Source organism: Colossoma macropomum, unplaced genomic scaffold (genome assembly GCF_904425465.1).
Source record: "Colossoma macropomum unplaced genomic scaffold, Colossoma_macropomum, whole genome shotgun sequence".
In the NCBI taxonomy this organism is placed as follows: Eukaryota; Metazoa; Chordata; class Actinopteri; order Characiformes; family Serrasalmidae; genus Colossoma; species Colossoma macropomum.
Window position 1 is genome coordinate 13055545 of NW_023494805.1, and position 26945 is coordinate 13082489.

Sequence of the window (26945 nt, forward strand, 5' to 3'; positions counted from 1 at the left end):
AGTTATTTACTATCCAAACCCACCAATGAACCTACACATGTCTCCTGAGTTGACGTAATGTGAGTATATGTAATGTTAATGATAGTAAAATACAGGTAAACGCAAAACCAGAAAGTTTTCTTTAGGGGCTATTTTGCTTTACAGCCTCCTGCATGTTCCTCTTCAAATAAACTGGAAAAATATGTTTTTGGCTAAAAGCAAGACTATCACAAAAAATAACATATCAGGAATCAGGCAGTGCATTCATAACCATGTAAAAGGCAATAAACTCTTCAGATGTCTAGTTCCTATCACCACCAGTGTGAACAATTCTGACTCAGCAAGTTTCTCCAAAACAGAGCATTTCACATCAAACCAGAGTGAATGACTTTGTTTATATACCAACCATTAATTTATGCAGAAATCTTGAAAAATTTGTGGAATTGCCCTTTGAGGTGATCATCTAAAAGTGGGCTATCATGCTTCAACCATTCAAAAGCTCTACTAGTCCACAACTAGTACTAGAACTACTAGAACTACACAGCTAACAACGTCACATAACACAGCATGACAGATAGTTCAGAAAAGATTTGTTACATGGTTGGATCTGATACCATTCTTTTTCCTTGCGATATCACATCAAGTATTTCCTGCTGATATCAGCCCAATACAGATACCCATCGATACTGTTATGCCATCCCATGATGGAGCCTTGGCTACTATTTAAATATTTTGTTTTACAGGATTAGTAATTCATAATAAATGAGGAAAATAACAGTGCATTCACTTTTAGAGCAATTGCATTGTACATTTTTGCTTTTTATTAAATAAACCAGCCTGAATCCGAACTGTGCATTGTGTGATATGATTAGTTATGGTGTTTTGGTCCTGTTTCACTCGATTCTGTGTAAAGTACCAGTTGAGCAGTTTTTCAGACCTCTCTCTCCCGCACTGCTGATGTGCCAGACTATGAATATGTATCGGAATGCCACAGAGAGCAAAAAGGATGATGTCATCCAGAAATAGCCCCCTCCCAGAGGAGGAGATAAAATTGGCTAGGCGCCGCCCACTTCCTCGGAAAAGGCTACAGCGCTTTGTTTTATATCTTAAGACACGACTTATCAGCAGAACTGCAGCTTGATTGGGAGAATCAGCTGCAATCTGACTCGCAGACTTGAGTAGCCAAAATAAAACAAGTTCCCATGTAGATTTTTATTCAGTGGCATGAAAAACTCACCAACCAATCATGCAACACTTGTATAATGTCTATCCTTGATTTATAACTGTTCTAACCTTGAGAAAGTTGTTGTTCTTGCATCTGCAGTGGAATAATGCAAAAGCAGTGTTCTTAACAAAAGGTTTCAAGGTCTAAAGAAATGCACTTCAGCGGAGGAAAGAAAAAAAACACAGACACTAATGTAAATGAATGCAAATGACTAACGTAGCCCTGTTGTTACAATGACTAATGAAGGAGTGTGCTAATTCTTCAGCTGCCCTCTCTGGCTAATGCTCAAGACTAGACAGCTGTGTGACTTCATGCACTAGCCACAGTCAGACAACAAAGGAGTGTGTCTGGTCAAGGAATACGTCACCTGCTTCGGTCAAGATGCTACACGCTATAGCCTGGAGAAATTTGCATCTACTCACATGAAGGCTTGATACTAATATCTATAAGAATGCTGGTCTGAAGTTGTATCTCCTTAATGATTTTCTTTGACTAGTGTGTCGAGCGTGTAACATTTACAGCTTGTCATCTTTTTTCCGTTTTCAACACTTTATCGTTTATGACTGAATGTCATAATCAATGCCGCATCACTCAGTTATAATTATTTTGTCAATAATTATTGCCCCCTCATTTATTTATCTCTCTGCTGTACTTCCTCTACCCGTCCTTCTTCCCCTCATCCTTCTCTCTCCTGCTCTTCACTAGCCAATCCTGCCACTTCGCACTGCTCGCCGTGTTCCGTCACCATAGCAACAGCTGACGTATGCGAAAAACTACCCAAAAAGTTTTTTTGCTTGTTTGCTGTGTGAAAGTGAGAGAGAGTGTGTGTGTGTGTGTGTGCGTGTGTGTGTGCACACTCCTCTCCTTTTGCTGTTGTTCAGGAAAAAAAATATGCTAATTATGCTTCCTCAACACCTTCGCTTGCTCTTTGCACCTTTCTGTCTGTCATTTCCTTTTTTTCCTCCAGGTCTGTTTTGGGATCTTTGTAAAGGCCTAACTACTGCTGTTCACTTTCCTCACAACGTTTAATACTATTTAAGCCAGCTCTGCTTAAACATGGACATTTGAAACTTTTGAAGCTTGTAACTAGGGGCGGGCGATATGACCAAAACATATCACGATACTTCAAGAAATTTTCATGATACACAAGATCTATGTTTACTGACATCTGAGAAGTTGGAATGGACAAAAAAGAACGAGTGGTGCCACGTTTCTAAAACACTATCAGAAACTATGATCATAATAACAATGATTATTCAGTGTTCCACATACTGTAGTGCACTAAAGCAAAGTAAACAGAACTAATTCTGCTCTCTTTGTAATGAAACATGCTGAATATTCTTGAAGTAGCCTGATAACCTGTTACCTCTCTGGCAGCCTGTTTAGCCTAGACCTAGTTAAACAAACCCCTTTACTTTGTACACACTTACACTTTATATACACACAATTTGCATCACATACATGCAATATGTAACCACAAACATACGTGCATTCATGAGATCCTACTGGTGTGGGTTTCCCCTCTTTCAGTGATGCTCACAAAAGCAAGCGCTGATAGCGCCCCCTTGTGAAGAATCATTAGCCGGCCAAACACAGCTTCATAACGTTCTGGTGAGACCTTGTTTATTATTTAAACTGTAAGCTAATAACTCTTATTATGTTAGCTTATTCACTGAGAATGTACATCTTAACTGATTATTTTTCAAATTGAGTAATCAACTATAATTGAGCAATCAACTATAATCGAATAATCATAACAGCCATAGCCTATAAATAAAAAGCAAGCTGATAAGAATGAAGAGGAAGTCAAACAAATTCTTTTCTGTTATCGTAAAACTAGTCCTGCGACTGTTGACTTGATTACTATTGGTAATCAAGTAATCTACTGATTATTGTGATGACTGTTCAAGTAATCACAGTTTTTAACAGGTCCCAAACTAAACAATAACAAATCTCGCATAGTAAAGAGGGAAACCAGGAGTTCAGGATGATGTCAGCAGAAAATACTGCAACAGGTACTGGAGGGGAAAAAATGAATCTCAACCAATCCTGTAACAAATCTGTCGTGAAATATGACTCAGCTGCGTATTTTGTACTTGTTTCTTGTACGCCGTGTATCCCTTTGAGCACGATAGCCTACTTTTAGATGCTCATATAATGTGAAGTGCTTCAATTAAAAATAACTAATAGCTATAAAAGCTAAGGTTAGCATTATTTTAACTCATCACTGCTGATTCACAGTAAGGGTAAATTTTAATCCAATTTTTTCAAATAAACAAGTTTACAGAGTTAAACCGAGTAACTGTGACAGCGCTAATACATTTACTACTGTTGAGATATGAATCTCTGACCACGCTAACTGCTGACATGGTCAGATAGATAAAGAACAGATTCACTAACAGATCCTGTCCCGTTCAGAAAAGTGCTTTACTCACGTTCATCTCTCACTGCAACTGGTTGCTAGAAAGAGGAGCACTTATGATTCTTTTTTCATGTCTCTCTCTCTCTCTCTCTCCACACCAGTTTCCCTCAACTTATCTCCTTTTGTCTGCAGTTTTGGCTATCATTTCTCCTCTTTCTCTCTCTTTTCCCTCCCTCCCATTCCTGAGAAAGAGAGAGAGCGAAAGAAAGCTCTTTCCCCATGTCACTTCACCGTTCTGTACTTATTTGTCTCATAACCCTTTTCCCTGTCTCTCTCACCATTACACACGCTCTTGTCTCTGTCCTCTCTCCCTCCATCCTCCTCTCTACTCCCTCTATCCCTCTTTCCTCATCCCCTCCTTCTCTTTCTTTGTCCCTCTATCTGTGCAGCCCTGCCGTTGCTATAGAAACAGATCTATTTGAAATGGGAGGGAAAGAAAATTATTTCTCAGCAATTTCCCCTCTTCCCCCGTTTTTCGCTCTCTCTCTCTAGCTCTCTCTCTTTTTTCCTTGCCAGCTCCCTCTCTCTCTCTCCCTCTCTCTCTCTCTCTCTCCCTCTCTCTCTCCTCTCCCTCTCTCTCTCTCTCTCTCTCTCTCTCTCTCTCTCTCTCTGTCTCTCTCTTGGCTGATTTTTAACGTCCTTTTATTCACGTGAATCAATGTTGCGGCTATTGTTGCCATGGCCACTGCAGGAACATTGACACAATAATACACACAGTGGCCATGGCAACCTCAAGGGTCAGCACTAGAAAGCTATGCAACTGCTTGAAGTCGAATGTCCACTTCAAATGGCCCGAGACATGAAGTATTAGCTAATAGCTCACAGACGTCCACTGGACACACTAAATATTAGGTTCTCCAAATAAATATCAAGGGGCCAGGAATTCCATTGTGTGCAATCCATCCATCATACTAAATATAACTCACTTGAGCAAACTCAGCCTTCTTCTTGTTTATTTGTCTAACGTACCAAAAGACGAGTTCATGGAAGGCAAACCCTATACACACATCTGTGGAATTCACCTTAAACAACCATCTGCATCGATAAGTGAGTAACAGGGGTGACTAATAAGATGTTTGACCATGAGTAACTAGCCAAGAGTCATTAATGTCTGGTACAGCCAGACAACGTAGCATTTTTACAGTGTATGGCTGAGACACTACACCGTGCCAAATACTGTAAAATGCGCAATGTTTATTCTGTTAGCGCTTGATTGGTTGAGCCATCGAAGTGCATGATATTTGGGCTCTCCATGGCCTCATTGGGCGAACAGTTACAATGCCTTTATTGTAGGCTGCCTAGTTGGCTCCAGAACTGTGTAATGTTTTTTTCCCCGCAGGCTAGCTGATTGGACGGCTCCGGCTATCAGCCCTCCCCGATTCGAAAACTTCAGAGAGCGAGAAATGACATCATCATCATCAGCCACATTCCATTGCGGCAGGGGCAGAGGGGGAACCAGCGGGGAAGGGCGTCCAAAAAAAATTCACCCATAATATGCGTGTATATATGCAGACACACACACACACACACATATACAAGACAGATGAGAGTCTCGAGAAAGTGTCTACAGTACAGAGTGCCTCTTCATCATGTGCTCCCTTTTAATTCATGTCCTCCATCTCTCTCTCTCTCTCTTTCTCTTTCTCTCTCCCTCTCTTGCCCCTCGTCCTCCAGTCTTCTGTCTCTCTCTCTCTCTCCTTCCATGACCCCTCCCCCCTCAGCTCTGACTAAAGGAATGCAAGAAACACATCTGGAACTTATTAGAGAGAGAGGGAAGGGGGAAAAGAACTGAGGGGGATGGAAAGAGGGAGAAGGGAAAAATGAGAGGACTGAGCAAGCGAAAGAATGAAAAGCAGACAGAGAGCCAGAACAAGAGGCCTCCACAGCAAACTCCTTTTCAGAAACAGAGGGGGATGAGTAGGAGAAGCAGGAGGAAAAGGGGACGAAACGTGGCCGAGAGGGAGGAAAAGATGGACAGTGAACGAAGGGCCGTTCGTCTGAAGTGGGCCAGGCATGTTCAAAACGATTTCTCCACCCGAAAAAAAAAAAGTGACTGAAAGGGGGGAAGGGGTTCAAAGATTTTCAGTGACGCCTAGCTTTTGAACTTTTCTCTCCCCCTGACATTCATTGCAAAAGAGGGAGAGGGAGAAAGAGTGAGGGTGCAAACCATCCCCCTATGAGAGCAGTCAGGCATGAGTAATAATGCCTTTCTTTCCCTATGGCCGAAACCACTCCCCTCCTCTCTCTCTCTCTCTGTCTCTCTCTCTCTCTCACCCCCTCTGTCTCTCTGTCTCTTGCTCCCACATTCTCTCTTTTCATTCCCATCCCCCACTACTCCCTGACAAAAACTCATCTTTGTCAAATCTGCCCCTCGACTTCACCCACCTGTCCCCAGGGCCCCCTTTTCTTGGAACCATACCTCCACACAAACACAGTCTGTGCATGACTAGGAGAAGTTCTACGCACACTCTTACAAATAAAGGTTCCTTAAAGGCTCTTGACTTTAATGTACGCTTCCCTGAACAAAACTTCCATTTTATTATAAAACCTTTATTTTATGCAGAGGTTCTTTAAACTTTAAACAGGTTCACACTCTCTCCCATCCCTAAACTTTTTTTAAAGAACCTTCCAGGGGTAGACAAATATAAAACTTGCACTGGCTACTCGAGCCACAGAGTCAGTAAACACTGTGGCCAAAATTATGAATTATAAAAATATATTCATTATATATTCATTGTACTTACGACAAACAAGTACGTTCCAGTACCAACAACTAGTCAGGTGTTGCTTTTGCTACGAGGCCCCCATGTCCACTCCATTTTGTTCATTATGCTCGACTGAACATTCATACTTCTAAAAATCATACTCCAGCATAAAAATTCTGTCTTCTAAACTTTATCATTTGTTTTTTATTTTTGTAGTCATCATCATTATCCAACTTTTTGACTATTGTCAACTATGCCACTGGCACTACAGCCACATTCTTACAACAAAGCCATCGCAGCATGCTCAGAGTTCAAAAAGGAATTTGTCCCATGCCGTCATGTTAAGGGGAGATTTCCAAGAAAAAAACTGGAGTTAGTTCTGTATCTGACCTAAAAAGCATCAGATCTCACACAGGAGGCTGAAAAGTAGTTAATTCGTTATTGATGGTGGATATCTATGAATGTGTGAAAATTCAACTAGCCTGGTCTTTTGTTAACCCTCTAAAAGGCCACGGCCCACCGGCAGGCAAGTTTTATTATACACCTCTATGACCTAACAATAGCTCAACCAGTTTGTATTGAAGTCCCTGTAGTCACTGAATAAGAAGTCTTAGTATGTCCTAAGCCTGGGATTTTAAGGGGTTAAAAGTGAAAAAACGCTAAGTCACTTGGGCCACAGTCTTTGTAGCCAGAGGCACCGGGCAATAGAGAATGACCCCTGGAACCATTCATTAAAAGGTTCTTTATGGAAACAAATTGACAATGTTTCCCAAATCCAGTCCTGCGGGCTCCCTGCTCTGCATAGTTCTATCCATTTCCTGCCCCAACATACCTGATCCAGCTCATCAACTAATTATGAATCTCCTCATAGGCTGGATCTGATATGCTGGGGAAGGGAGTATATGAAACTATGTAGAGCAAAGAGAGTTCATAGGGCTGAAGCTGAGGAACACTGTTCTACGGCATCAATCCAAAGAACCCTTTTTGGCACTTTTATTTTTAAATGTACCTAATGCAACTTTGATGTGGCATGAAACTACTTCAGGCACTAGTGGAACAAAGAAAGGAACACATTCTGTGATCAGGTTATAATACATATATTATCTTGATGTAAATATTTTTTGGGATTTGAGTAAAGATTATGGTTGAGCAACTGCTGTACATCTGGAAATATGTGTTCATCTTCACAGGGAATGTAGAAGGAAGGAATGAGGGGAGTTAGTCATTCAATACTTCCATGTTTATCAACAGAGTTGTTGAGACAGCAAAGTTTCAGAGCTTTGAGTTTAGAGTTTAGAACTCAAATGGGATTTCTGGAAACAATAACATTACCAATGACAGACTGGGGAAGATCACAGATGACCAATGATTGCTGATTTATGCGTTTTGTCAGTATAATCATAATATAATAAGTAACATTAGCATGAGGATATGAAAATGCACAAGTGTAAAAATATTACTTTAATTTTGGTATTTGGTTATAGATTGAGCCCCTTTTTGCTATAGACAATTATATTCCAGTGCAAAGCTGTTAAGTGCCTGTATGTTCTGATGGTCACCACAACATGCACCGCCAATCTCAATGCAAATCTCATGTTACCTATTTTTTCTACTACACATGCACACTGTCTTGATATAATGATATGAATAACACTTTCATTTGCTCATGATGGTCATATGAACTATATGTTTGTGTGCATTAATGGTACTGTCTAAATGTAGGGATAAATTATCAGGCAATGTGTCAGTGCTTTTCATTGCTACTTCCCTACAGCCAAATTATACTGAAGTAAGGTTGACTTCAGCTTCACTGTAAAGTCTCCAGGTTCAAATTCTGTGATTGCAGGTCTGAAAAATATCTGCATCTTGTTTGTTTGTGAGTGAGGGAAGTTCTGCATGAAACTGCAAAACAATTCCTTCAATATGTTCTGAATGTAGCTGAGTTGGTGCAAACAAGGAACAATCAAACTGGACGTCTGAGAAATGAGAACACAAAAATACAGACTCAAAATTAGTAAGCTGATTAAAAAGGTTAACTTACAAAGAACATGTTATAGTGATGGGAAGTCTGATTCAGTTTACTGAACTGAAAATGTCTGTTTCAATGAATCAAACGTGATGTAATGATACATTTTTGGGTTGGGGGGGGGGTGGAAGAGGTTGGGACTGATTACTCCTGGACATCCAGAAACATTGTGCATGCTAGAATTTGGATCTCCCACTACATTAACACACCTTCATGGCTTTAACTGCATCTATTTTTTGTGAATAAGGAAAATGATCCATTTGTGTGATAAAAAAATAGCAAAAATTATTACCATTCACAATCCATTTTAACTGCTAATAGTACATGTCCTCTATAACTGCACTGCAAGTCAAGTCACTGCAAGTTAAGCACAACGGTAAGTGAAAAAAGATCAAATTGAAAAAAGAGGTAACTTTGCTGTTTCAGTTGTTTTCGAAGAAAAATGCGCAAAAAAGACTAACAATGAAATTCTTTTACAACTGGCTTATTTGGTCATTAACTCCTCGAAAGTCATGGGTTTGCTTCAGTTTGAAACAACCACCAAACCAGCCACCAAACAACTAAAAAATACAAGTGTGACTGATAAGTGAAAAGCATCATGAGAATTACGCGTATGTAGAGGACTAAACTTGCGCATGCGCTTAACAAAGACTTCATACAGAAAGTCAGGGTATGGCACGTGTTTATCATCTAAGAAATACATGTCAGATGATGGAATCAGATGATGTGTTCATATATCACCCACCACTGGACAGTTCAAAGACCAGAATTCTCCTGTAGTAATGCACATAATTGATTTAATCAATAGATATATTTTCTGGAACACAGAAGATCTAAACATTTGCACAGTCTGTTTAAGTGCATTCACTCTGTTTATGCATGTCAATGCCTATAAAATATGCTTGTCATGCTTGCAGAATCTGGTCAAAAAGTTATTTGTTATTAAATTAAAATTCAGTGACAATGATCCAGTTACACAAATTCAGTTAGATTGCCATGACCAGATATTCCACCCCTGTACAAACAGCATCCTTGAGAATCTCAAGCCTGAAGCTTTAGCATAACTAGAAAACAGATAAGTTACAGTAGCCTTAACTGGTAGCTGAAAGAACTCACTGCTAACATTAGCAACATAAACACATAAGACGTTATGTTCAGTTATTATGTCTAAAAAAGCTCTGTACATACCTGTGACAGACCACTAAAAACGCTTAAATTACAATTCAGATAAAACTAACAACTAATAGATTGTAGGCTACTAAAGACAACTTCAATTAATGATTAAAAAAGCCCTTTGCTCACCACACCAAGACAAGTCTGAGGCTGTAAAATGACTGTGCCTTAGACACTAGTCTAACATTTGCAGGTTCAGAATCATGACAGAAATTCCAAGAAATCTTCACTGCCTCTCTCTCCTTGTCTGCGTCTGCATACTAATCTGTCTGCCCCACTAACTCAATGTCTAAACTTTAAATAGACCATCTCACTGTCACTGTAAATATTCGTACAAATGTTAGGCCTACTGGTCAGCTTCAGAATCAATCATAGCCATCAAGCAAGCTAAATTTATGCTAGGTAAAGAAAGACTAGCCATGGGACACCTCACACTGAAACATGCTCGTCCTGCTTTGCTTCAAATGATACTAACCAGCTAGCCATGAAGCTTAGGCTAATTCACTTGCCATGTGGAAAAATAGATTGCCAGATTTACTCTGGCAAGAGTCAATTTTATAGGTAGCTGATCTGTGGTAGTTATTTGTGGTGGCTGTCTTAAGGAAAAACAACCAGGATTTTTTACGTTTGCTGATGTTGGCTAGTCTTTCAGCAGGGCCTGCTTTATCATCACATTTGCCTTTTCTTGTCAGCTAGTCCTGTTGACGGACTGTTAGCTAGCTCACTCATTAAACACCAGGTAGCAGGCATAACAAGTAGTGCCATAGAAGTAGATTCCTCTTTTTGTATGGCTTGTCTTTGTTGAGTTAATTAAAGAACAGTTAAAGTACTGACCCCCTTATTTATTTACATATACAGCATTTTTCTTTAGTTCTCTATTTTTATGCTTGAAATGATGTTACATTCACTCAGACTGATGGGATATCTAGTGTTTTGCTGTATTGCTGAAACCAGTATAAATGTGACTATATAGACAAATAAAAAAAGCAGAAGTTAAAGCATCTCTTGAAATTTTGGCCAAATCAGTGGAGTAAATGCTGATACTGACAGACTAGAATAAGGGGTAAAAATCAGCTGACAATATCATTTTGACAGTATATTAGTTGAGAGCTGTTTATATCATGACAGCCAAAGACTTTTCCAAGGAAATGTTAGGACAGATGGTAATGTGCTTAATAAATAATTCCAACTGACTAAGAAAGAACAAGATTTATTATCATGAACAACTCGGTATAGTTAAACTACATGAAATAAAGTATCCCACTTCTGACACCAGCTTTAGTGCTCACTGCTACTGAAAAGACACTACTTTCATACATGTTGTGGTTTATTTTCCAGCTGTTGTCAGTCACAGCCACGCCATACATAAGCGAAGACTTTCTCTAACAGCTCGCTCTCTACCCAGCTCATGTCTCTCTCTCTTGTGTGTCCACACACACTTATACACAGACACACATATACACAACACCCAGAGTGGTTCCTTGCCCTGCCCACTCCAACAAGCGTCCAAGCAAAATGAACCAAGTGCTAGAGAGTACACATCCCAAAACTAACATGCCAAAATATTTTTTGAACATACTACACTGGTATATTTTTCAAACAAAATAAAATCTTTGTTTGAAATTTGTAAGCTCGTCATAATGTACGAAAACCAAACTCACACCCACTAACTGACACATGGACAGAGGACCAGTAATCTCTGATCTACTGCAGTGCATAGTACATGTTACAATATGTTAGCAACTGCCTCAGTGCACTGACAGCAGAACACTAATCATGGTAAGCTGAATTGGTGACTGCGTCATACGACAGGAGAAAGCAGGATTCCAGGAACATAAACTGTTGCAATATAAAGACTTGTAAGATGATTAAAACATGACAAGCATATAATTACTATTCATAAATATGTACAACTTTTGATTTACTTTAGAACTACAAGAAGCATGTTCTTTCAGGTCATTCATATTTTAATACTAATACATGACAAATAATAAAAAAGGCAATATGAAGGTAAACTCTGGAATGCTGAGGTAATCTTATGTGAATTTGTTCAGGTCTTTTTTCTCACAGCCATGGAACACCTTGATAATGACCTCAGACTGTGTGCTGTATCTGTTCAGCCATTGTACATGTCTACTGTTGTGAAGTGAAATCTCAGGGAATGAACGATGGACATCTTTGAGCATCTCTGTGTGCTACTTGGACCAAGACAGTGCTACTGACCCTTTCTGAATGAACAGTGAAGAAGCCATATTGACTGGTCTGTGGTGAGCTCGGTCTGCGCTCACAGCTTTAAGAAATTGAACAGATTTTACTCCGCAAGAATGGATTACATCATCTGTAATACCTTAGCTGGGACAAAGCAGAGCACGCCCCTCACCTATGATGGAGTGGTCTGTACCTGCTCTGGCGCTCACCCACACACTCTCTCTCTTTCTCTCTCTCTCTCCCTCCTTCTCCTCCATGTCTGTCTCATTCTCTGCTTCTCCATTTCTCCCACTTTTCTCTCTCAATCTATCTTCATCTCTGTCTATCATGTCTCTCTCCAGTGGTCCCTTTTTCTCTCCATCCCTTTCTTTCTCTCCATATCTCTTTCTTTCCATCTCTCTCTCTCTAGCCCTTTCTTTCTTTCCATCTTTTTCTCAAAACCTCTCTTTCTCTCCATATACCTATCTTCCTCCCTGTCTTTCTCTCCATCTCTCTTTTTCTGCATATACCTCTCTCTTCCTCCCTCCCTTCCGCTTCATCTCTCCTTCTACTTCTCTACTCCTCCCTCTTTTTTACTCTATCTCTCTCCACATACCTCCCTTGTCCTCCCTCTTTCTCTCCCTTTTTCCTCTCCATACCTCTTTCTCTCTATATACCTCTCTTCCTCCCTCATTCTCTCTATCTCTTTTTCTCCATATACCTCCTGCTCCCTCTCTCTTAGTCTCTGTTTCTCTCCATATACCTCTCTCTTTTCTCTCCATATACCTCTCTCTTCCGCCCTCTTTTCTCTCCGTCTCTCACTCTCTCTGCACGCGACAGCAGACAATGGTCAGCAACGGTGTCCGCAGAGGCGCGAGCTCGCTGTGTTCTAACAGGTCTCTCTCTCTCTCTCTCTTTTCGCAGCAGCTCGCGCTGTCGCGCTGTTCGGTCCGTAATGTCGCCTAGCAACTCGTTCTCCACACTGCTGAAGGACTGTCATGAGAAAACACACACTCTCTCTCACACACACACACTCGCTCACTGAGCTGGACCTGATTCTATCTGCACTGTTAGAAAAGTGCTGATTTACAGGCTTCATCTGCGCGAGAGTTTGGGCTCGTTTACCAGCAGCGCAGTTGCTGCATGCACGTCAATGAAGGAGCGATGTGCATGTGCGTGTATGCATGTATGTGTGTGTGCGCACCCCCCACACCCCGTTTCACCCCCTAAACCCTCACGCTCAATTGGTATGCTCGTGATGAAGGGACGTTCGAGGAAAAAGCGCACCACTGTTCCGCACCGGCCGAGTGGCCTCCGCCGCGCATCTGATCCACATACACACATACATACACACACACACACACATACACACCAAACGCTCTGCACACCTACACTGGAGGTCATGCGGCTCCTTCATCACTGAGCACACAGGAGATACGAACACCACATAACGGCGAGCAGAGCAGTCTGTCTCTCTCTCTCTCTCTCTCTCATTAAGCGAAGCTTTCGACTCCCCCAAATACTCGAACCAACTTTTACCTCTTTGACCAAAAGCGAAATACAAATATATATATATAAATCCACCACGGCGCTGAACTCAAACGGCTCCTTCTCATTCTTACCTGCGGGAAAACTCAGCGCCAAACTCAGGAGAAGCAGCGAGCCCTGCATGGTTCAGCCGTTAGCTCAAATCTCCGCATGGGTAGCGTCGAAAACCCCCGCACGCTTCACTATAATCCTTTCCATGCGTGTGCCTCTTTTCTCTCCACCTCTCCCTCTCTCTTCTTCCCTGCTTTACAGCATTCTGTTCCTTTTTTTCCTCCTTCTTCTTCTTCCCCTTCTGTCTGTGCCGCTCGTTCAGCGACGCTCCGTTTTCTCATTAGCAGCACATTCCTCGCAGCGCTCTCTCTCTCTCTCTCTCTCTCTCTCTCTCTCTCTCTCTCTCTCTCTCTCTGGCGTCAGCGTTTGACTCCCCCCTCCTCCCCCTCCCCCTCCCCGTCGTTTCTTTTACCTCCAGTCTCCCCCTCCCGCTCTCCTTTTCTCCCGCTTTGCTTTGCAACTCCTCAGAAAAAACAGCAGGCGTGAAGAAAACTAGCCTTTAGCAGATAAAAAACGGAAATCAACGCTCCTCTGCGCTTCTCTCCGTCCAGCTGCAGTCAGCGGTTCATCACTGTAGTGACACGACGGAAAACACACCGGAGAGTCTAGTGCAAGCAACGATACACTTATCATCACAGGTCCGTAAAGTGTGCCAGGGCTTCACTTTGTGCTCCAAAACATTAAAAGGGACACTGTGTGTTAATGTCATTCCTTACAGCTGAACAGTTTCTGAACTGTCCCTGCAGTTAAGCGGGTGAGCTGCGCCCTCTGGCGGAACTGAAGTGCAGAACCATCAGCAAAAAACACACCGGATCAGCAATAATGTTAAAACCACCTCCTTGTTTCTACACTCATTGTCCATTTTATCAGTTCCACTTACCATATAGGAGCACTTTGTAGATCTACAATTACAGACTGTAGGCCATCTGTTTCTCTGCATACTTTGTTAGCCCCCTTTTACTCTGCTGTTCAATGGTCAGGACCACCACAGAGCTATAGATGATCAGATTATTAACTGTCTGGTGAAACTGAGTTGATTCTGAACAATATTAGGTTTGGGATTAGGATTAGTACCAGTATAAGGTTTAGGAGCAGGTTGAGGATTAGGTTTTAGATTGAGGTTAGGGTCAGGGTTAAGTTTTGGGGAAATTAAGGTTAACTTGATACATATGTAGTTGAATGTAAGTCAAACACAAGATAAACAGAACATCTAAAGTGGTCTATTGTTTTTTTTTTTGTTTTGTTTTTTTTGTTTTTTGATTGGTTCCTCACTTTGTACTTTTATATACTTGAGTGTCTTTAAATGTAGATTTTCTTGACTTATTTTAGGCTCCATACTTACCACTATACTTACATATCACCTCAAACTGAGCAAGATTTTGACAAAGTACCCACTTTCACAAGTATAATTTCTATACTTTTTCATCCCTGTTTAAGATGTTGAATGTAACAGTGACATTATTTTGAGGTTGTGTGTATTTAAATTATTAGGATTAGTAGTAGTATTGAACTGTTTTATGTAATGGCTACTCAGATAAAGGTAGATGGAGTGTTCAGACGCCCATTAACAGACTGACCGTTCCCTTTTTCTTCAGGATGTTTCACCTCAGCTAACTGTTCTCACTCAACACGAGGACAAACGTCACCTTTTTTGTTCTCGTTCTTTCTCCGTACACATCGCAGCATCCTACACACAGCCGCTAATCTGAAATGGAGGTCAGTTTCGGTCGTGATGATGACCAAAACAAAGCCTTTGTAGAAGGCGCTGTCCGTGGCGATGCATCTCTGCCGGGACTCGAACCCGGAGCCTCTGGATTAGAAGTCCAGCGCGCTATTCCATTGCGCCACAGAGACTGAGCCAATAGGACGCGAGCAGCGCGGCTTTAGAGCCACACAGCGCTCCGTGTCCTCCACCAGCATCCTGCAGCATCAGCACCACACTGGAGGCGCTGTTTGTGTTTCGGCCAGCAGAGGGCGCTCTGAGCGTGTCCACCGCCGCAACCATCATGGCGGAGAGCAAATGCGCCTGCTTTACTTCAGCTTCCTGTGAGTGCTGCTCTGAGAGCCGCACAGCTGGAAACAAATCAGCCGCTGCTGATGATGAGTTGTTGGCCTGTGTGCTCTTTTCCTCCTGTTATTCAGTTCCTCGATAAACATATTTAGAATTACGTCATGCACCAACAGATATGTTCTCTTGCAGCAAACAATAAATAACAATAGACTAGACTATAATAGTATTATTAGTACTGTTTGAATATGAAGTAATCAAACCTTAGATATTTACAAGGGTTGTGCACTGATCTATTTAAGCCCAAGGTATTAATAGAGATAATACTAAGATAAATAAATACAAGATCATTGTTTATAGGGTACGCTCTACTGGGAGATGTCTTTCTGAGTGAAACTGAAAGATTTAGATTTACTATAAATTTAACTTTTAAACCTAAAAACTTTGAAACTATTGAAACGCAAGGAGTTTTAGTCCATAGGCAGAGCCTTATTGTAGCCACATCCCTGCATTTTAGACACATATTTTCTGCAATTAAGCAAACGTTTTTTGTAATTTAATGAAAAATATAATGATTTTATCTGTGTACAACTGTTCCTAGCTGTGTTTGAGTTTTGCTCAACATTGGCTAAAATGGTCATTACTGAAACAGTCACTACAGAAATGTTTCGTAAAGTGTTAATAGTGTTATGACTGTTTTGGTAGTGGCAAAATGGAATGTTCAATTAGTTGTTTTAATAAAATAAACATAATTGAGGTACAGAGTCATTAAAAGCAAAATGATTGTAGTCTAAAGTCCAAGTCAGTAAAAAGTCCAAAATGTGTTTTGAACTCTGACTATGAACCAATTCAGAATAATGATCCATGTACACTGATCAGCCGTAATATTAAAACCACCTCTTTGTTTCTACACTCACTTTTATCAGCGCCACCTATATAGGTGCACTACTAGGTGTAATTCTACAGTTACAGACTGTAGTCCATCTGTTTCTCTGTATACTTTATTACCCCCCTTTTGCCCTGTTCTTCAATGGTCAGGGCCACCACAGATATTATTTGGGTGGTGGATCATTCTCAGCACTGCAGTAACACTGATGTGGTGGTGGTGTGTTAGTGTGTGTTGTGCTGGTATGAGTGGATCAGACACAGCAGTGCTGCTGGAGTTTTTAAACATTGTGTCCACTCACTGTCCACTCTATTAGACGCACCTGTGTTTTTGGTCCACCTTGTAAAGTCAGAGACGATAGCTCATCTGTGGCTGCACAGTTTGTGTTGGTCATCATCTAGTCCTTCATCAGTGGTCACAGGACGCTGCCCACAAGACACAGTTGGCTGGATAGTTTTGGTGGGTGGACTATTCTCGGTCCAGCTGTAACACTGAGGTGTTTAAAAACTCCAGCAGCACTGCTGTGTCTGATCCACTCAGACCAGTGCAACACTATATATAGTAGTCAACCCCCTGTCAGAATGACAATAAATTAACACATTCTCTACAGAGAACAAATGTATTTCTATATTTCCTTTTATTTTTGATTTGAGTGTAATGAATTGGAAAAATAAAAACATAAAATATAAAATGTGTCATAACTATAACACAGGCCACATTGTTTTATTATTTTTTCCCAATATGTTAAATTCAGCAAATAAACAGTAACTGTGCATAAACATGTGCAGAGGTGTGTTCCCTGTAGAGAATGTTAACCTTTTTCACTTACAAGACAAAACATGTTTGTAATAATAATAGTCAGTATTTTTATTACCTTTTATTATTAATAATGCAAAAAAACTCAATAATTATGTACATACATGCATTTATTTAGAGGAACCATTCGATGGACGGAATAACAAAAACACATTTGACTAATTCTTAACTGACCCTCACTCTTTTGTGCTGTTTAAACAGCTGTATTGGCTGTTTCGAGTCTGTCTATTCAGCAAAAATTGTTACTAGGGAGGCTTCTTTACAAGGGAAAAAATAACAATTCAACTGTGTTCCTGCAAACTCTCAAGGGCTGAGGGGACCACAGTAATCAGCCAAGGCACTTCTGTGGACAAGCATCAAGAACAAAACTCACTTGTTTTGTTTTTTTGTGAGATATAATGCTCATCTCACATTTTTAAAGCTGCGTTGTGCTGTTTGTTGCAAAAATACAAATACAAATATAATCAGCGATAGTGTGGATGTTTTGTAAATGCAATAGTGTGGTAGCTTCATTGAACGAGGAGAGCAAGAAACTGCTGGCAGAAGAACTTTCTAGCACCATCACCACTGAGAGGTTAACATGCAGTGGTGTTCCTCCTGATTATATTCATACTATATGTTTATGTATAACACACTATATTGCTTCTCCTCTGTTCAGTTCTAATAACCATGATAATCTATGCTTTCTTGGCCCACAAGTTAAAAAGGGAAGATTTTGGACCACCCATGTCTTCAAAAAACAGACAGCAACCAAAGAGTACAAGAACACATTAAAATGAAGAATGTGAATTCTAACTCCAATCGTTCTTAAAAGGCCCATATCGTGGAAAAACAGATTTTCCTTTTTTTTACAAAAACAAACACATTTACATACATCTACAAACTCAGCCAACTGCAGCTAAGCCCCGGAAAAATTCACACTGAAGTTTTAAGGAGACTGCTTTTAAAGTGAGGCACAATACAGGGCAGCCTTCAGAACAGAGGTTATTTACATATATAAGTTCAAGGGTACAACAACAAACAGCCTGTTTAATTCTAACAGTTAAAGAGACAGAAAATTAGTCATGTAAATAAGGAATTATGACCATTTTGGTACATTAACCTATACAAACATCATAAGTGGACCTCATAAAAAAAAAATAAATATAAGACATGGGCCCTTTAAAGGGCCAGTCGAAAGTGTAAACTTACACAAAATGAGTGAGACGATGTACTGATAAGTTCACCCCTTAAAATCCCAGGCTTATTGCATACTAAGGCTTATTTTTCAGTAACTACAGGGAGTCTAATGCAAACTGGCTGAACTATTTACAGGCTACAGATGTGTGTAATAAAACTTTGCTGGTCTTTAAAGACATTAAAAATAAAGTATTCATTAACTACAGAGTCCAGCTGCTAACCATGTAGTATCACAGTAGAACAGTACTACTCTACTTAGCAATGGCAGAAATGGCAGGAATATGTTCCATTTCTCTGTTGTGCTAATATGAAATACTATAAGAAATTACAGACAGCCACTCAGAACTGTCCCTGTTTTCAGATATGAAACATTCTTCTGCTGTCCTTACATGCTCAGCTCTGAGAATTGGAAGATGATAGTAGATCTATGTGACTATATCAAATACATTTGTGATAGATTTGGATCTGTGCAGTCCCACCACATTATCTGTGCCATACTAAGCTGTAGACCTTCATATAAAGCAAGTGAACAGAAAAGGAAAAACAGACACACACACACAACACCAGGCGAAAGTGAGGTATCTGAAGGTCACAGGTTCCTTCCAAGTCACAGCTCTGCTGTGATTAGCATTTTCCCTCTTCTAATGCTCTGAATTCAATGTAAAAGCCTCGTCACTGATGAGTTGAATCAAGTGTGTTTCATAAGGCAGAATCCTACAGTCTGCAATGCTGTGGACTGCTGGGACTGAAGTCTGACATGTGCACTGAAACTATGATGGTATTTATAGTGCACAAATGTGGGTTTTTTTATGGTTCAGGATGCAGGAATGTACTCTCTGGCTCCAGGCTGATCTTCTTCTCCACTACATCTTCATAAGGTATGTAAAGTTTTCCAACATTTAGACCCTATGGTGCAGAAAAAGACAAAGGTTACAATTCCAGGGCATCACCCTCAACCCAAAGCCAAGCTCAGTCTAAGTGATGAGGTAGCGTAAGAGGCAGTTTACAAATTGTACACAGGAATTTAAAAATGGAATCAAAATCTTGTGTAGATTTTTTGGTACTTGTACAATATAAGGCACTTGAAAACCTCACTCAGTGCATTGCTAGTGAAATGACTGTGATAAAAAAATGTAGTGATGACAAATTACCTTATCTTTACTATTGTTAAGCATATCCTTGACTAACAGCGATGGTTCAGGAATCTTGGGAAAAAGGTAATCCTTGTGTCTGTGAAGAAAGATATGCTTGTCATTTTAAGCACTGATATACAATCATGTCTATGAAAAAAAAAACAATTCTCATCAAATATATACTGTATTCTTGTTTTGTAAACACACATTTTGACTAAGAAACTCAAGACTCAAATAGTCAAGCCAAAAATACATATGAAATATGAATATTGAACTTCACCTTCGACATAACACTAGAGCCACAATGAGACAGCAGGCCACTATTATAGGGGTGACTATCGAAGTCATCTTTAATGGCCCAACTGGATCTCTATTCTCACCTGCAGAAAAAGTGAACAGAGCACAAATTATTAAGCAATTAATAAATAATCAAAATTAATGAACCATGTCGCTAATTTGTAAATAACGTATTAGTTAAAAATAAGACTTTGGAGTTTAAAAGACTTTGGACTTGTTGAATAAATCAGTATAGCTATAGTTTAATTAAAACATTTTTAGCAATAACCAACAATGTAATGAAGTCCAAAAGGAGGTACAGTACCATAGTGCACAGGTGCGCTCCAGTCACTCCCTCCTTCTCCGCAGTATTGGTATATGGCCTGCACTCGTACTGTGTAATGGCAGGCTTCATTATATTCCAAACTAAATTCCCACTGTTGATTTCCAGTAATTGATTTTTCATCCTATTCACAAACACACAGGCATATATTTGTGCTAATACACAGTGAAATTGGAATTCTACCATCAGTTTCTCATTTTGTTTTGTTCTTTTTTTTTTACATTTCTCAAGCCAAAGTATTTTTTTGCAAGCCACTGTATTTTTGTAAACAGAATACAATATAAATAAGGATGGACGGAGTAATCTCACCTCATTGCATTTTTTGAAGTTAAACTGGTACTTCCAACATGATGATTTAAAATCAGGTGGACTTGCCCGAACATGGAGATCCTTTCCAACCAGGCTTATACTAAGTTTAGGGGGTGGTACTTTCACTGCAAGAGAGAGAGAACACAGACGACTAGGTTTAGTTTTCATTACAAACTTCCAAAGGCTAGAGAGAGAGAGAGAGAGAGAGAGAGAGAGAGAGAGAGAAAGAGAGAGAGAGCCTACCAAAATTCCTTATTTCTCTATTGAAGTTGCTCTGTACAGGGAAACCTCCATGAGTTCCGTTGACAAGAAAGACGAATGTATCATTCACAAATTCTTTGCCGTATAGGTGGCAGCCTGTCCTCATGTGTCCTTTACCAATATAGGAGACACACGGCTTTAGACTGCTTTCACTGTGAGGCCTAAGAGAGACACGGTAAGATTAAGCTCCAATGGGCGTGTGACATTGTAAAGTTGGCTTCAACTGGCAATATGATAAAAAATGTGTGGGATAAGCAAAAGAACTATGTAAAGGAAAGATGAAGAGAGTTAAAAAAGTGCCATGTCTGGTCATCAGCTCTTACCTGTAGAAGAGCTGGAGATCAGTGGTGTTGCTGATCCAGGTGCAGTTCATCTTCATATGAGAGTAATAAAGACAAGTGAAGTTCTTCACTAAACCTGAAAAAAAAAAAAGATTCTGAGTTAAATACAGTTTTGTGTGATTTGTGGTGTACAAGTGGAGGCAGGAATGGTATGGTTTTTGGGAAGAATTGAAACAATTAATTGTGGAATGTGAATAACTAGTCAGTAGCAGATCAAATAAGAAACTAAATAAATAAGTAAAATAATAATAATAATAATTACTAATAAATATGTAAAATAACTCCATAGGTACACCTATGTAATACCAGCTAAGACAGCATTTTGCCTCTTGAACAGACTAAATTCTATTTATAGCCCTTTTCTGTACTTCCATAAAAAATGATTTGTGAAGCTTACTTTTATAGTCTCAAATGAACTTGAACCTATCATCTTAGAATATAGCCTAATAACAAATGCTAATGAGAGCATTATGATGTAGTAACAGGAAACCTTTAGCTACACAGCAAGTTGCTAACATAGCTAACTTAATGTTCATGAGGTTTGGACAGTGCAGCTAGCATTTAGCTAGAATACATAAATCATAATAGTAAAAATAGTAATAATAATGTAACTAATATGTCCAGCACAGTTTTGTAGTTTCCCTACTCGAACATACCTACTAAACCTGGCAATTAACAGATGAGTTGGGCAGGTCAATCACCAAACTGTGCTGGACACCAGCCTTCCAGGGGTGTTTTTAAAACCACCGCTTCAATAATGCTCCTTGTATTTTCACCATGCTATATTAGTGTCAAGCTAGCAGGGTTAGCTCAGCACTATTTTATATTTTTATGCAAGTTCTGGTTTAAATACGGACATTTTTAGCTCATAACAGGTAACTAAGTAACATTCTTTTCTTTGTATGTCTCCGATTTCAAGTAACCTTAACCTTAAAGTCTGTCTATTATAAGGTGACCAGATTTCTGAAATTAAAACCGGGGACATTTCCAGTTCAGCACTTAATACATTATTAAAATAACCAATATTTTTATCTATGAACTAGTGGGGACAGTTCCAGTCTCATGTATTTTGACCATGGTAACTGTTGTACTGTAATAAACTATGGTGAAGGCCGAATGATAAAACTGGATGCTAAGTAAATTTGTAAACCGTGTTAGAAAATCATACATTAGCCTACCATGTTGAGTGAAGCTATGGTAAACTATGGAACACTCAATAAATGATTAGACTACAACGGTTCAATAGATTTAAGCACCACCCCACATCATTGCTGCTGTTCCACATAATCATAATAACTCACTCCTGCCCGCGTACATGCGAGGAGAGAGAGAAAGACACTGCTGCCAGAGAAGCTGCTGACTGAGACTGATGTTGATGTTATTCAACATACATGGAAATAAATTACAAAAGACCAATAAAAGATTCACACTTCTTGCATTTCTGCTCACAAGATTTGTCACTAGACGCGCTTTAGAAATGAAGTTGCCAGGAAAAAACGGTCTTAGAAGTCAATAAGTCTTGCGGCATAGGCAAGGATGAGGCAGGGATTTACCACAGATGATTTAGTGGTTAATTCATATTCATATTAAATATTTTGGCAGTAAAAAGAGAACCATGGCCCACTGACCCAGTCACGGCATGTGGCTATGCGCTTTATTCAAAATTAATAATTTGAAGGGAGAATGGTATGAGAAATGAGAAATGGTATAATAGAGCTGTCATATTCAAGCCTGTATAGGTGCTAAGCAAATCTCCCCTTAAATTAATTCATCTGGTCGGGTCACCCTAGTCTATTATTATTGTAGTGTTAGCCTGTTAGCCAGCTACCTTTCTGCTACCTGACCAGTCTGCTAGTGAGGGCAGAATATAGCCAGTTATAAAGAGAACATAACATGTAAAAAAGTTGTAGCGAGTCTTAGAAGCAAACAGTGACTTTTTTATTGAGTCTTCATGACGCCACAGTCTCCTGTCTACTGAGCTCTGAGCTTCTTCAGTATGCTTGTAGCATTGCTATTCTTGCCGTAATTTCATCTTCACTCGGCTGTACTGACAGCAGTAAATGGCACACTGCCCCAGAAACATTTCACAAACTTTCTTTGACTTTGCTAAAAACGGTAATGAACAACACTTCTGTTCCCCAACCAAAGCCATAATCGGGAAACACTGTGGTCATGTGAAAAAGAAGGTGGATACAGAGGAAAAGTGAGGAAAGAATAGGGCGAGTAGGGGAGGATGAGTGTCATATGCCAGTTAGGTAGACATCGCCCAACCATAAAGCTGTCAAATGCAGTGTGTGGAGGTGTTGACCTGCTACCTAAGATAGCATTCAAATCTAGTGAGCACTAGATGCTAGGAGTAGCTTATCTAGCAAACTAAAAGCTAGCATCCCCCAGAACACATCTGCTTCCAGCAAACGAATGCTCCACGGACAAAAATTTAATATACAAAGACTCAAACTTGAGGCAGCTGTAGTTAGTGGAGCTGTAATTCTTTTTCCTTTAACCTCTCTTAAATGGCTCACTGTTTGTGGGACTACACTGCATTAAAGAGCAAGTGTACCAAACATGAAGTGGCTTCTGAGCATATATTGTTCATATTAATTACCTGGAGGTCGGGAGAGGCCTTGAAGTAATGATTTACTTGAAGTCTTGTTTCCACAGTTCCACTTAGGGTTTGTTGTTATGCTGACACACATCTCATCCTCTTCAGTTTTCCATGTGTGAGTCAACTTCTCTACTCTCCATTTCCGTGGCTCTTCTGCACTGGGCGGACATTTCTGTTTGGAGAGTTAGAAAACATTTGAGTATATGAGACAATGCAAAGCAACAAAAGTCCAATGTACAATCTGCAATGCGCATGTTTTTAACTAGCAACCAAAAACTCAACACAACAAAAATGGCTTACAGGTGCTGGTTATTTCAGCAGATAAAGAAACAACATCATCCCACTGTATATTTTACATAAGAAGAGTTTCATTCCAAAATGCTATATATCCATATACAACAAATTTGGATATAACACGTTTTTGCGAAAAGAAAAACAGCTGATGTCAATGGAAAACACAATTCCATTTCCCTAAAAAAGATCAAATTAATCATAATATAGTTCTGATATTTCTTGTATGTGTAAAGGCCACTCTCAACTATGTATAGAATGGAACTGTGGCACAGTGAGTAGCACTGTTGCCTCACAGCAAGAAGGGCCTGGGTTTGATTCCTATCTGTGTGGACTTTGCATGTTCTCGCTGTGTCTGTGTGGGTTTCCTCCCACAGCCCAAAAACATGCAGCCAGGTGAACTGAAGATGCTAAATTGGCTCTAGGTGTGTGTCTACCCTGTGATGGACTGCCGACCAACCCAAAGTGTTTCTTGCCGTCTGCCCAATGACCGCTGGGATAGGCTCCAGCACCCCCATGACCCAGGATGATAAGCGGCTTAGAAAGTGTGTGTGTATAACACAGTTTCCTGAAATATAGCTCATCAACTAAGTCATGTTTGGTGTCAAAATTTGATTTTCCAATAGACTGTCTTTAAAATGAGCTACAATAGTAATCATCTGTTGATTCTTTTGTAGGCTTGTTTTTCATATTATCTTTAATGCATTTAAAGGGTTTGCTAACTAATTCAACAAATCATAACTACCTTAAACATTGACTATAATGTTATTGTGTGAATGTGGGCTCCATTTCAAAAGCAGACACTGAGGTCTCACCTTTGAATAAAAATGAATCTCGTAGCTCACTTTACAATCTGTTTCCAAACCAGCTGGCTCACTCCACCGTGCACACACTGACGAATAGTCAGGGCTCCATGACAGACTCAGGTTTCCTGGTTGAGGCAGTTCATCTTCAAAACGGGAGGAAAAAACAACAATTAGTCATAAAACGTCAATAGAAGGAAGAAACGTATGATAAGTGCTTCAGTAACTGCACACAGAGTTTGTTATCAGAGTATACTTTTCTTTGATAGTAGCCCTTATTGAGTGTATTTAATTAAACAATGACAAGTGTTATAAATAATGTTGAACAAAATCATTAATAATAATAATAATAATAATAATAATAATAATAATAATAATAGACATTAAAACAGTCCTAAAAATAATGAAGTACACTGTTAAAGTAAAGAGTTTTGGAATGCCGAAAAGCCTCAATATCTTTTCTAAAGTTTTGATAATTTTATTGGTCTTTGTTGGTCTTGGTGGCCGATCACTGATTGCATTTCACCACTGTTGTAACCTGTTGTTTCAACAAGTATTGAGTTTTGCTACACCCATGTTTGGGAATAAATTCTTTAAAAAGCTGTAATGACCCATTTAAATGGATGAAACAGGGTTACAACCTGTTACCACCATTTTAGAATCAAAATGTATGATAATGCTAGTTTTCATACACACCTACACTCTTAGAAAAAAAAAAGGTAAAAAGGTGAAACTGTCACTGGGGCAGTTCCCCTCTTATCACTAGGGTGGTACCATCAAGGGTACATCTCAGTACCTAGTCAGGGAACATAATCCATTGAAATTATATTTGAATTATAAATTGTACTGACTTATTGTTCTGGTTTAAAACATTTGGTTATGAAAATGTACAAATATGTACTTTTCCACTGGACTAAACTTATTTAAGGTACACAACTGGACTTTAAAACCACCGTTGTACCTTTGAGGGTAAATTTACGTTGTTTATACCTTGATGAACGAAAAATGTACCTGTACAGAACCTTTATTTCTAACAGTGTAGGACTGAGCTGGAAGTTTCAGACATCTGATACGAAGCGCCTACAATCTTGTCTTAGCTGGAACAAGCAGCTTCCTTTCCTCTTTCGTGGCTGGGCAACATAAGGGCCGTTACTGTGAGGTTTTATCAGCCAGCTTACTTCTGCCGACGAAGTATCTTTGGTCCAGTCAGGCTGCCTGTGAGCGCACAGCCCCACGCGCAATGCAAAACTAAACAAATGCGTTTTGGGAAGTCTAACGTTTAAAAACCACACAAAACATATCATATACAGACAGGGGACAGTAAGTTACACCACATGCTGTAAAACTCCCGGTTTGGAGATACGGGGGCAGCTTCCATGTAAACTTATCAAAAGGCAAAGCACTGACGTCAGAGATTTTCAGGAACCAGAGAACTGATCTCCAGCACGCGCTGGGCTTTTCCCCACTCGTATTCTGACAAAGCCCCGCTGCTAAAAGCGTTCTGTGTATGAGTGCGAAGCGGAGACCGTCCGCGCGCTGGAGGCGGGACTTTATCAGAAAAACGGATGGGAACAAAAACACGGCATCGTGTCCTTTAACCCGTTCGGTTAAAACCTACTGCAGTGAGTCCGTAACGACACTAAGACCAGTATAAAACAGTTAAATAAAGTGAAATGAAATGTTACCTGACACGGCGTCAACTCCGAAGAACATGAGAGAGAAGCACGTTATTAAAGAAATGCCCCGATAACCGCAAAACATCGTAGAGTTCTGGTTAAAACTCCTCAAATCCTCGAGAAAAGTTCTTTCTTCCTGGGAAAATCCAAAGTTTTGCCTCTACAGGGTGTTTTAGTACCGACAGTAGGCGAAGTCAACAGAAACCGTGTCGAAACCAGCCCAAAAATGCTATTAAACACGGTCAGAAGCGGAGAGATCCACACATTTCAGGGAGTCGCTGAGAACTGAAAGTAGTCTGATACACAGCTGCTGGTTTGTTCCACAGAAGGGAGGGAGGGGAACTACGACTTGTCTGCCTGAGAATGCGCTGGCTTCCAGGAAACCTTCACTCACAGGATCTTTTAGTGCTCGGTATAAGCCGAAGCTTAAGTTAAAGCTTAAGTTAAAAAGTAGTTCAAAAGGCTGGAAAGCCTCGTTTGTTTTTTCTGGAAGTGACATTATTTGATCAAATTAGGGATCTGCCTGCCAGCTTTAACTATGTAGCTAAGAATACTGGCTGAGCTCCGCGTGCCAGTGAAGTATGCTGTTTACCCACAACACGTGTGAAAAATGTTCTTCTACAACTTCTCCATTAAACTAAAGATAGTTCGCTTGGCCGTTCCTGTGTATCTGGAGTCTACTCCAGTGACCGCCCACAATGT

At 40.0% G+C, this 26945-nt stretch overlaps 2 protein-coding genes and 1 non-coding gene across 3 annotated transcripts in view; all 3 read right to left on the reverse strand.

The window, feature by feature from the left end:
* Positions 1-13625, reverse strand: part of kirrel1a (kirre like nephrin family adhesion molecule 1a) — a 51217-nt gene extending 37592 nt beyond the window's left edge. Inside the window, exon 1 of the mRNA XM_036596505.1 lies at positions 13340-13625. Within this exon, the coding sequence (XP_036452398.1) occupies positions 13340-13388 (49 nt within the window). The 5' untranslated portion in view covers positions 13389-13625. The remainder of the gene's footprint in view (positions 1-13339) is intronic.
* Positions 13626-15096: 1471 nt separating this feature from the next.
* trnar-ucu lies at positions 15097-15170 on the reverse strand. The gene has a single exon. It is a non-coding gene; the product is annotated as a tRNA-Arg (tRNA).
* Positions 15171-17118: 1948 nt separating this feature from the next.
* On the reverse strand, positions 17119-26508 carry il13ra1 (interleukin 13 receptor, alpha 1). Its single transcript, XM_036597427.1, has 10 exons — positions 26253-26508; positions 24580-24713; positions 23474-23645; positions 20851-20944; positions 20510-20688; positions 20267-20391; positions 19940-20081; positions 19619-19718; positions 19357-19435; positions 17119-19111 (listed from the first exon to the last, which is right to left on the reverse strand). The coding sequence occupies exons 1-10, from the start codon at positions 26326-26328 to the stop codon at positions 19013-19015; spliced, it is 1200 nt and encodes a 399-aa protein (XP_036453320.1). The 5' UTR covers positions 26329-26508; the 3' UTR covers positions 17119-19012.
* Positions 26509-26945: the final 437 nt, after the last annotated feature.